Here is a 10,835-nt window from a genome sequence, read left to right on the forward strand (position 1 = left end):
CGCCAATTCATATTAGATATACTAAATTCAGCAGTGGTCGATTGAAATTGAGAGAATAAGCTAAATTTGACTTGACAAAAACATAAATTATGCCAAGTGGCAATGCCACTTGGCAGGTTAGTCAAAGAAATAGAAATTTTGGTGGATAATACCAAGGCTCAGCCGAGCTGATCCAACAACAGCTCAAGTTCCAACCAGGGAACTCACAAGCAGCTCACAGGGCTTGCTACATGCCCAACAACACACACAGACCAGGGGAGGGCCACCAAGGTGACATGCAGTGCTGTCGACCAAGGAAGCCAGGAGAAGGGGGTATAAAACCTTTTCACAAGCAAACCCTAGTCATCCATCGACAACAGCTCCAAAAGGGTAAGAACACAAGAACACAAGAACACACAACCAGCAAAACTATCCAGGATAGTTCCACCAAGCAGTGTTTGCTATAGAACAAGAACTGATGAAATAGATCATCACAAGCTAGCCAGGAGGAGCAAGACAAGCTTAAACCATCAACCAGAAGCAAAACCTCTACATCAACACATATTCTAGGAGCTAGAGTGAGGTATACCCAAGAATCATGAGCAAGAACTGTTTTGCTCATACAAATCAAGCATATGCATAAGCCACATAAGCCATAGGGTGAGCTACCATGTTTGTATCATCAACTGGCAACTAGCCATGTGGTGCAAGCAAAATAAGGGAAAAGCTAGCAGGAATTCATCCAAGGGAACACTGGTTAAGTCAACATAATGATCATTGAGCTAACCAAAGAAATCCTGGAAGGAATTGAACCCTATCTAGTCAACCAGGCTCACCTAGCACCCTATATCTAGCTATACCATAAGAATATAGACATTTATATGTCTATTTTCATTTCAACATAAAATATACTGGAGGCATTTGAATAACTACCAGTAGTACTGCACAGAAGCATACAGAAACGGTAGGAGCAACCATAACTAGCAGGCCAAGCTCTGCTAGGGTCACAACAACTACCCATCCACACACAAAAGACAACTATATAAGCCTATCATCATTCCAAGGAGTTCAAGCATCACAGGAGGTGCCAACACATGTTGGTTTCCATCCAGTTATTGCACAGGATGCACAGGAATCACCACTTCATCAGTAGATCATGTTTGCCTGTCAGAAATAGGAATCAAAGCTTCACTAACAAGCGCAAGTAATTGAAATAGCTCACACAGAGGCAACCAAGTGCATCAAATTAATCAAACAACTAGTAGAATTGCTTTCACAAGAAACAACAACCACCAGTACTTGGTGAGGAGCTAGATACACAAGCATCATCAACATATAAAATAAATGCATACAAGTGTATAAGCCAACAGGAAGCTCTGATGATCACAAGATCATCCAAAGCCACAGAGATAGGTAGTAATCACTGCAAGCCATAACAGATAATACACATATATAAATTCACCATTTATAATTGTATCAAGAAGCACACCATCAAGGAATGGAGACAACTAGCCAACAACCTAGCTCAGCAGAGCTGTACCATGAAATAGAGTTCAATGAGCAACACACCAGTGGCACTGACTCTTGCATAAAGAAATGATTACTCACATAATCAAGCCAGGGGTAGAGAAGATGAATACACATGACAACCTAGTAGCAGCAGCAGTGGCTGGAGCAACCTGGCAGGCCATGAGCATCACATCATGCTCATGAGCATCTACACAAGAACCACAACTCCAGTAATAGCATGAACACAAACATAGGTTAATGGAGAGGAGAGGAACAACGCATGCATGGTCATAGAGCTATAGCATGGAAAGCTAGAATGCATAAGAAGCAGCACACAGAGGTAGCACATCACACATCAGCAGCCATAGTAGCAGCACACAACACATAGGACCAGGGAGTAGCAGCGCATCACCCTGGACGCCAAGGCATCCAGTGGTGAGCAAGGTGGAAGAACAGAAAAGAGAGAGAGAGGGGCGGAGCACTTACAGGCGAAGCGGACGAGGAGCGCAGCCATGGCGGCCACGGTGACACACGCGGGGCTCACAACGGTGCCATAGCGCCAGGGACGCCAGCGAGCAACGAGATCGTCGCGGATCTCGTAACCCTAGCCACAGAGGAGGGGTCGGGGACGAGCGGGAGCGACGCCAGCTCCAGATCGACGTGGAGGAGAGTGACCAGCGTCGGGAGGCGGTTCGATTGCGCCCCATGGCGAGGGCCAGTATCGTCGGAGTCAGCAGGAATCGGCCGGCGACGGCGACGCGAGCGTCGCATGAGCGTGTGGGGAAATAGGGTTACGACGAAGGAGAGGACGCCCGAGCGACTGGGTCGGTTGGACCGAGCCCAACGGGCTGGTCCAACCTAACCAGCTCGGGCTGCCTGACAGGTGGGCCCGAGGGGCATTTTGGTCATTTTAAAATTCCAAATTAAATAGAAACTTTAATAGAATTTTATAAATTATATATAACTCCAAAAAAATAAAAAAATAATATGTAAACCACTTAGAATAAAATTCTCTACCATAATAAAATATGAAATGGAATTTTTGAGACAAATAAAGTTAAGTCATAATTTAACACAAAGAATAAAGAATTAATAATAATCATTAAAAATAAACTCCATATTTTTAATGATAAAATAAGTCCATAAATTATTTTGGACTTAAAAAAACATCTTGTCAATACTCCAATATAGTATTTTTACTCATAAGGAGTAGTCCTAAATTGTTCTTATTAGCCACCTCCAACATGAAATAACAAATCACCGGGAAGGGGGAACCAAACCCTAAAATATGAAAACATGGATATTTGAATCTTTAACCATTGCCCTTATCGGACAATGATGTTATCTTTCAGAAACAGAGGACCAGGGCCAGTCCAAACAATCCAACTGTTCTACATTGCAGTCGCCAAGCAAGTTCATCGCTTGCTCGTGTCAATTTGAGTATTTTTAGCAAATTACTTGCAAAGTACTATAATTATCACTCTTGCATAAAAAGTAAAATTGCTATCTTCAAAATTATGAATATGACTATGTGGTGGGCAATGGAACCATGGTATGAGTATGGTGGAGGTTCCATTGCAAGGGTTTGTATCCATCTAGGATTAAACAACAAATGTTGTCCAGTGATTCATGTGCCGTAACAACCGTGTTAACCATAAGATCTGGAATGGGACGGTGTAGTAAGTTGTGTTTCTCCCTCTCATTCATCAACAGATACGCTTACCATAGTCACTTGAATCCCGAGGGACAAGCGGAGTGGTCGGGGAGCCCTAAGTCCCCACGGTAATGCGGTCTATGATGGGTTGCAACGACCGACGAAGGTATCGGGTCAGGAAACCTGATAGTAGTCGAGGTCGTATGGTATCCTATGGATACGATGGCCGGCGAGGACCCAAGGTCGGAATTGCAACGAAGGGTGGGTTTTCGGGGTCGTGGAGAAACATAATTATTAGCAATGACCTTATACCGGGCCTCACACCACGGAAGTGTGAACGGGAAAGCTGCCCGGTTGGCACCAAGGTTAAGATCTCTTATGGGTAAAGCAACACACCTCTGCAGAGTGTAATGAATCGTGACCTGTCACTCCCTGTTCCGGGATATGGAACTGCGAACGCTGACGGAAAGGAACTCCATGAAGTTCTAGTAAATCGGTGAAGGCTGACGGACATAGTTCTTCTGAATAAAAGCAACCTTTTGAAGAAATGGTTATAAAAACATGCATTAGTATTAGACTTTCTGCTGTAGTGACATAGCTAGTGCATTAAACACCTCTTTCCTATTATGAACTTGTTGAGTACGCTCGTACTCATACCTCTTATAATCCCCTGCTTAGATTGTCTGAATCACCTTGAGGAGGCCAACGACGAGGGACAAGACGGAGCAGATGGGATCTGCTACGAGGAACCAGACCTCTCTGGAGGAGTAGAGGGGGTCGACTTACGATAGTAGTAGTATTAATCGAGGCGAATAATGTTTAACCTGCTTAGACATCTATAATGTAAGTTAAGTAGGGTTCACCTCGAACCAAGGAGTAAACCTCTATGGACCCAGGAGGAGCTCCGAGATGATGTATATATATATGGTTTGTAATAATATGTGAATGAGTTATGGACCAGCTATGTTTCTGTTGTACTACTCTGAGGGATGTAATATTTGCGGATTTGTACTTCGCACATGTTATGTCAACGACTGGCATACTACAACATGTAGTGGTATGCAGGGTCACCACAGACGGGGAAGGTGGCCAGAGCCTGTGCTGCGGCCTCCCATCGGCGGCACGCCGGTGGTGGCTGGTGGTGGCGGACAGCGCCATTCCCTCCGCCTCTCGCCGGTGAGGGGCAATGATCTTGGGCTTCTCCCATGGTACAAGGTCGCCCGGGGCAGAAGCCTTGGGTTCGAAGGTGGAGGCGGCCTTCTTCTTCGCCAGAGGAGGTCGGCTGGTTGCTGGGGTGGCGGATCACGAGATCCCTCTACCCTGGCGATGAAGATCTAGTCGACGACGAGCTAGCGGCGAAGGGGCCACCGGTGAACATCGAGCCTTGACTTCGTTCTTGGTGGATGATGGCGGCAGCTATTGGCATCGTTCCCCTGCGAAGGCATCATCTTTGTTGGCCTCTCTGTTTGCCCTCGCCGAGTTGGGGACTCGCGGCTGTCGGTGAAAACCGTGTCAAGATTGGCGGGCGATGGTAGCGTTAAGCGTCACTTCCTTCTTGAAGGCATCGTCGTCGCAGTCCGCGGGAACTCACTCGTGTTACTCCGGGGGAAACCCTAGATCCAGCCAGGATCGGACGATGACGACGCTTCCTGCGTCGTGCTACCTCTTGGGGCATCATTTTTGGAGCAGCGGCTGGATGGAGGTGGTTTTTGGTGGAGTGGTGTTCATCTACCACGTTGTCGTCGATGATTCTCAGCGGCGTGGAGCTGCGGGGTATCGAAGATGGGCGAGGATTGCTGGACGCGAGCAGGATGGTGGAGCTGTTTGGTGTTATGGTAACATCGACGACAGGCCTAGCACGGTCAATACGTTTATCTCGCTTGGAGATGAGTTCGAGATATATGACGGTTGCGAACTCTGCGATGTGTGCAATGGCACACCCTCAGGGTTTTGCTTTTTGGATGATGTGTGTTGGTGTACCGTCAGAGAGTATGGCCTTGTTCATGATCTCCCCCTTCATCGTAGGTATAGCGAGTTATCGCTAGAAGGAGGCTTCGAGATTGATCTTTCTAATCCCTGTGTAAGACATTGCGAATAATTTAATAAAGAAAAAAAATGTGTGCATTCTTTGGATGCAGAGGCTGGGGCTACGCTGCTTGATCGATTTTTTTTTTTCTTTCAAAACTGGTCGTGGAGGGACGCAAGGTTCGCGCATCTGACTGCTAGTTTTAGTTCGTGTAGCTAATCACGCGCTTAATTAAGTAGAAATTGTTTGCCTATTGGCTGATGAAGGGTTGACCATATAAGTCTTAGACTACTAGCAAAGCAGTTGTCGGCTGAATCTTGAGTTCATGCATATGGTCTCGCTTTTAGCTGGCTAGGGAGCTACTCGCATGTTACTGACAACTACTACCTCTGTCCATTAATATAACATGCTGTAGTTATTTGTAAAATAGACTAGATACAAACTAAAATGGATGCTAAAAATAGATTAAAGTGAGTAAAGTAGGTGAACCAAAAAAAGTGCTTAAACATCTTAGATTTGCAAAGGGAAGGTGTAGTTACGTTAAAATGTGTTTGATTTAAGTCTTCCTGAAAACACACACCTCGCTTCAGACCAACAATTACAGAAGACCCCACTAGTTCATACTCCCTCTATCCCAGACTATAAGGTGTGCAGTTTGACCCGTTAAGTCAAGACTTTGATTACGTAATTTCATTAATACGTGGTTCTTGTAAATAATGACAAAATTTCTTCTTTCCTAATTTGTTGTAAAATGCAATGAAAAGAATTTAAGTCCAGGTAACAGTATTAGTAACGGGATCCCGCAAACACAATGTCAGCCATATTTTTTCAGTAAATTTAAAGATTTTTCCAACGCTATGTATGGCAGCCATTGAAGGTTCTTTAATATGCCAGAAAGAAATGATCAGTGCATCTAAGTCTACCCATAATGAGAGTATCATAGGTACGGAGTATCATGCATCATATGCATGCAAAAAAGCTAATGTGGCAATGCAATTAAAAATAAGAGAGATGATAGTAGTACCATAGGTAGATACCGTATCATAGCACGTAGTACTAGAAAATTTAATGCCAAATAAATCTTGTACTGATATTTCCATTGAGATTCTACAAATTAATTAATATAAAAAGATTATGATACTACTAGCATATGATACCATACATTGTGGATATAATAACATATAGCAGTATGGTACACATGATACTGATACTATCTATTGTGACTAGTCTAAAACTTTCCTCCTAAAAGATAGTCCATATATGTAACTTCCTTAAGAAAATAGCCCATAACTTGGGAATAAGGTGTTTTGCCAAATACACCTACTATGAAAAATGCATTCCAAATGTATTTCAAAATGTCAAACAAATTATAAATAAATTCCTGGATGTACATCCATATATGCTATGTTGGCAAACAAAAATGTACATAAACAAGATTTTTTTTGTGGGCAGTGTAAAAAAACACAAAAAAGAAGAATCTCGTGAGAAGCTATTTGGAGCACCGGAAATTGTCGTTTTTATACAAGTCGCAAAAATTGTCATTTTTTCATGAGACTTTGTGCACGGACATAGAATGTCCAAATGTACGCCTAGAATTTTTTTCTTCAATTTTTTTGTTGATATTTTCAAATATGTTTTTTGAGCAATGGGTGCATCTACCCTTACAAGCCAAAATAGATTTTCGATAACTTGGTAGTATTTGTAGAGCTTAACCGATTATTTTCTCCGAATAAGGGAACATAGCCTCGGTCCTCTGCATCGAGTGCCAACTGCCAAAACCTATCATACCCACATGCCAATGGGCGGTCAAGATTAAGATACTATCTTCTTACCTAATCTTGTGAGGTTTTTTCTCGTCGAGATGTTGACTTGTGAGAGGTTAGTAGAGGGTCTTAACTAATGTCAAAATATAGAGACAGCTAATGAAGTCAGGCTAGAGATCTTTTATACTCTCTCTGTTTTAATTTACCCTGCGTTTTAGGTTTAGTCAAAATTAAACCTTTTTCACATTTAACAAATATTTAGAGAAAAATATAAACATCTAAATACAATTTTAATATTGCTAGAACCACCATAATATGTACGTTCATACTATGTAAATTTAGTATTATAAACATTGCTACTTCTTGCAACCTATTTGATCAAACTTTATAAAATATGACTTTGGCTAACCTAGAACGCAGGCAGGGACGGAGCTGCCTTATAGGTTATAGCTAGCTACCCCAATGGACTTAGGAATCCCTTCACTATCTTATTGCTAATTACTATTCATTTGTAGAAGATGACACCAGTGCCATAGAGATGACCCCATCAACTATTTTCTCAATCCCATGCACATGACCACTACATAATGAAGCAATCGCCAGTGCGGAGCAGCATTGAAGATTAGCGGTGGCGGATAGATAGACAGATAGATCCGTTGGTTGGGCTGTAGCTGGATAGCTGCCTGAAATGGGAGTTTTGTGGTGAATTCGCGGTGGTTTGGTGACTTGGTGTCTTGGGTTGGAAGGGAAGAAGAAGGTGATGTGATAGGCAGCTTGACACGACATCGCCGTCTCCTTTAACTCTGCCTTTCGCCTCAACAACCTTGGGCGCCAGCGCCGCGGCTCCCATCCCACGCACGGGTGACGACTGAGGACCAGCACCTGCACCTGCGCCAAGGTACGTTCGTGCGCGGCGGTTTTTGGGCGTTTCTTCCCCAATCTCCTCCCGTTTCTTCTATCCAGTTTGCTGGCGACTACACTTGTGAATTGGCTGGTTGCCAATGGCCTCGCCGCCACGAGCGAGCGGCACATGGTTGTCGTCGCTGCCCGCGTTTTTCGTTGAAGTCACCCCATTGGTGTTATTTTATCCACTCCCCCCTTGTACTTGTCTGGGATGATGCTCACATGACATGCGCTGCTGAATTCGTCATCTACTAGTTTTGACTTCCTTTTTTTCAACTGAAATCGATTCCAAGAGATTTCCGATTTGCGTATCCCCCCATTCATGAGATTGCTATACTGTTTCGGCCACTGTTTCATTCATTCATTTCGTATCGCTGGCGACCGCCCTGCCATGCGCGTTGCTTCCTTTCCGTTTCTGCTCCGCTCCCGACCTGTCGATCGGTATTAAGTAGTCGTGACACCGCCGCAGGATTCCAATCCGGCACCCTCGTCCTGTGCAGATGACGACGCCCTCCGCTGGTAACGGCAAGGAGATGACCAAGCTGGAATCCGGCGACGCGTCGTCGTCTTCGTCGTCGTCGACGGCGACCATGAGGAATCTCCGCCGCTTCACTTGGACGGGCCCTGCCATTGTTCTAGGTAGGTAACTCGCCAATTCCGTTTGACCCATTCCCCTCCTCCATCTGGCCTCTGTTCTTGGAGCGACTCACTGACTGACCGGCTGACTGACTGTGCAGGCTTCGAGCTGCTGGAGAGCATCGCCTTCTCCGGGGTGGCGCTGAATCTGGTGGTCTACCTGGGCACCGTGCTCCACGGCACCACCGCCTTCAACGCCGCCCACGTCGACACCTGGAACGGCACCACCTTCATCGTCCCCGTCATCGGCGCCTTCCTCGCCGACAGCTGCTGGGGGAAGTACAACACCATCGTCGCCTCCCTCCTCTTCTACCTCGCCGTCAGTATCCTCCCCCTCTTAATTCACTATACTATCTATCCCCTGCGATTCTGTGAAGCAATTATAGCTGAAAACTATTTTGGATGCAGGGCCTGGTGCTGCTCGCCCTGTCCGCGGGGATCTCGCCGCTGCGGCCGGCGACGTGCGAGGGGATCTCGTGCCCGCAGGCCACCGGGAAGCAGTTCTCCGTCTTCTTCGCGGCGCTGTACCTGACCTCCATCGGCACGGGGGGCGTCAAGTCGGCGCTGCTCCCGTTCGGGGCGGAGCAGTACGACGTGGACGGCAGCGCCGACGAGGCGCGGAGGAAGCAGTCCTTCTTCACCTGGTTCTTCGGCGCCATCAACCTCGGCATCTTCGTCGCCGGGACGCTCGTGTCCTGGCTGCAGCAGAACGTGTCCTGGGCGCTCGGCTTCGGGGTCTCCGCCCTCTGCCTGCTCCTGGCGGCGATTGGCTTCCTGGCCGGCACGCCCTGGTACAGGATGCAGCGCCCCACCGGCAGCCCGCTCAAGGACATCCTCAGGGTGATGGTGGCGTCCGTCAGGAAGAGGAAGGCCAAGCTACCGGCAGCTGCGGGTCACGGCGGCGCTGTCCTGCACGAGGTGGCGGAGGACGGCGACCTGCAGAAGCTGGCGCACACCAAAGGGCTGGGGTGTCTGGACAAGGCGGCCGTCAAGGGCGGCGACGGCAAGGAAGGCCCCTGGGATCTGTGCACGGTGAGCGAGGTGGAGGGCGTCAAGATCCTGGCGCGCATGGCGCCCATCTGGCTCACGTGCGTGCTCTACGCGGCCTCCCTGGGGCAGATGACCACCACATTCATCCAGCAGGGGATGGCCATGGACAACAAGGTGTTCGGCAGGCTCAAGGTGCCGGTGGCATCGATGGTGTCGGTGGAGGTCGCGTTCATGCTCCTGTGGGTCCTGCTGCACGACACCGTCATCATGCCGCTCGCCAGGAGATGGGGGCCTGCCGGGAGCGCCGGCCTGACACAGCTGCAGCGGATGGGCGTGGGGCGGTTCCTTGTCGTCGTGGCGATGGGCACGGCGGCGCTGGTGGAGAGGCGGCGGCTGCACAACTTCGCCGCTGGCAGGATGATGGGCATCGCGTGGCAGGTGCCGCAGTTCGTGCTGGTGGCCGGGTCAGACGTGTTCTGCGGGATCGCGCAGCTGGAGTTCTTCTACGGCGAGGCGCCGGCGTCGATGCGCAGCATCTGCTCGGCGCTCTCCTTCCTCGCGCTCTCGCTGGGCTTCTACGTCAACACGGCGGTGGTCACGGCGGTGTCGCATTTGAGGCCCGGGTGGCTGGCGCCGGACCTCAACGCGGGGCACCTCGACTACTACTTCTGGCTCTGGGCGGTCATCGGCGCCGGCAACCTGCTGCTCTACATCCTCCTCGCCGCCCGGTACACCACCAAGCAAGTCGTTCTCCACTCGCCGTCGTCGTCGTCGTCGACTTAATTTGCTACTCCAACGCAGAGTGTACATTATGATGATCAGCGGTCCCTTTCGACATAGTGTTCTTGTTGGATACAGCTTGTTTTGTACATGGTGACAGAGTGACATTGATTAGCTGAGAGATATGTAAGCCAGGTTACCTTGACACATTTTTCTTTAGTTCTGGGTGAATAATTGGAAAGCATAATTCCATTTTCATCAGACTCGTTGTCAACCAGCTCACATTTTCCACCCACTTTTTAGGGCTCCTCTAATTCATAGGATTCTCAAATGATTTATATGGGATTGAAATCCTATGGAAAAAATCCTTCGGAATAATTCATAGAATCACATCTCATATAAATTTATTACATAAGAATCTTGTAGTGTAAATTTCATAGAAAATTGCATGAGGTTAGATCTCATGAAAATATATTTCACTACAATCAAAGAGATTGCCCTTCCTATAAATTTTTTTTTTTTTTTTTTGACAATCCCTATAAATTTATTTAAGTAGACATGGCATCCCCATCGTGTAAGATTCTTATCCCTACAACTTTTCCATCCTACGAATTAAAGGAGACCTTAAATTGTTCACCTACAAATATTCACCATC

General features: G+C 47.2%; 1 protein-coding gene across 1 annotated transcript; it reads left to right on the forward strand.

Annotated features, from left to right (window-relative positions):
• The first annotated feature begins 7,795 nt into the window (after nucleotides 1–7,795).
• Nucleotides 7,796–10,441, forward strand: LOC124706407 (protein NRT1/ PTR FAMILY 8.3-like). The gene is made up of 3 exons (XM_047238071.1): nucleotides 7,796–8,473; nucleotides 8,572–8,789; nucleotides 8,879–10,441. Exons 1-3 carry the CDS (start codon nucleotides 8,335–8,337, stop codon nucleotides 10,241–10,243), a joined length of 1,722 nt encoding a protein of 573 aa, XP_047094027.1. The 5' UTR covers nucleotides 7,796–8,334; the 3' UTR covers nucleotides 10,244–10,441.
• The last annotated feature ends 394 nt before the right edge of the window (nucleotides 10,442–10,835 follow it).

This window comes from Lolium rigidum, chromosome 4 (genome assembly GCF_022539505.1).
Source record: "Lolium rigidum isolate FL_2022 chromosome 4, APGP_CSIRO_Lrig_0.1, whole genome shotgun sequence".
Lineage (NCBI taxonomy): Eukaryota > Viridiplantae > Streptophyta > Magnoliopsida > Poales > Poaceae > Lolium > Lolium rigidum.

Coding starts and splice junctions, on each gene's coding strand:
- LOC124706407 (XM_047238071.1), top strand. CDS start 8,335: ATGACGACGCCCTCCGCTGGTAACGGCAAGGAGATGACCAAGCTGGAA. Junction 8,474..8,571: donor GGGCCCTGCCATTGTTCTAG/GTAGGTAACTCG, acceptor CTGACTGTGCAG/GCTTCGAGCTGCTGGAGAGC. Junction 8,790..8,878: donor CCCTCCTCTTCTACCTCGCC/GTCAGTATCCTC, acceptor TTTTGGATGCAG/GGCCTGGTGCTGCTCGCCCT.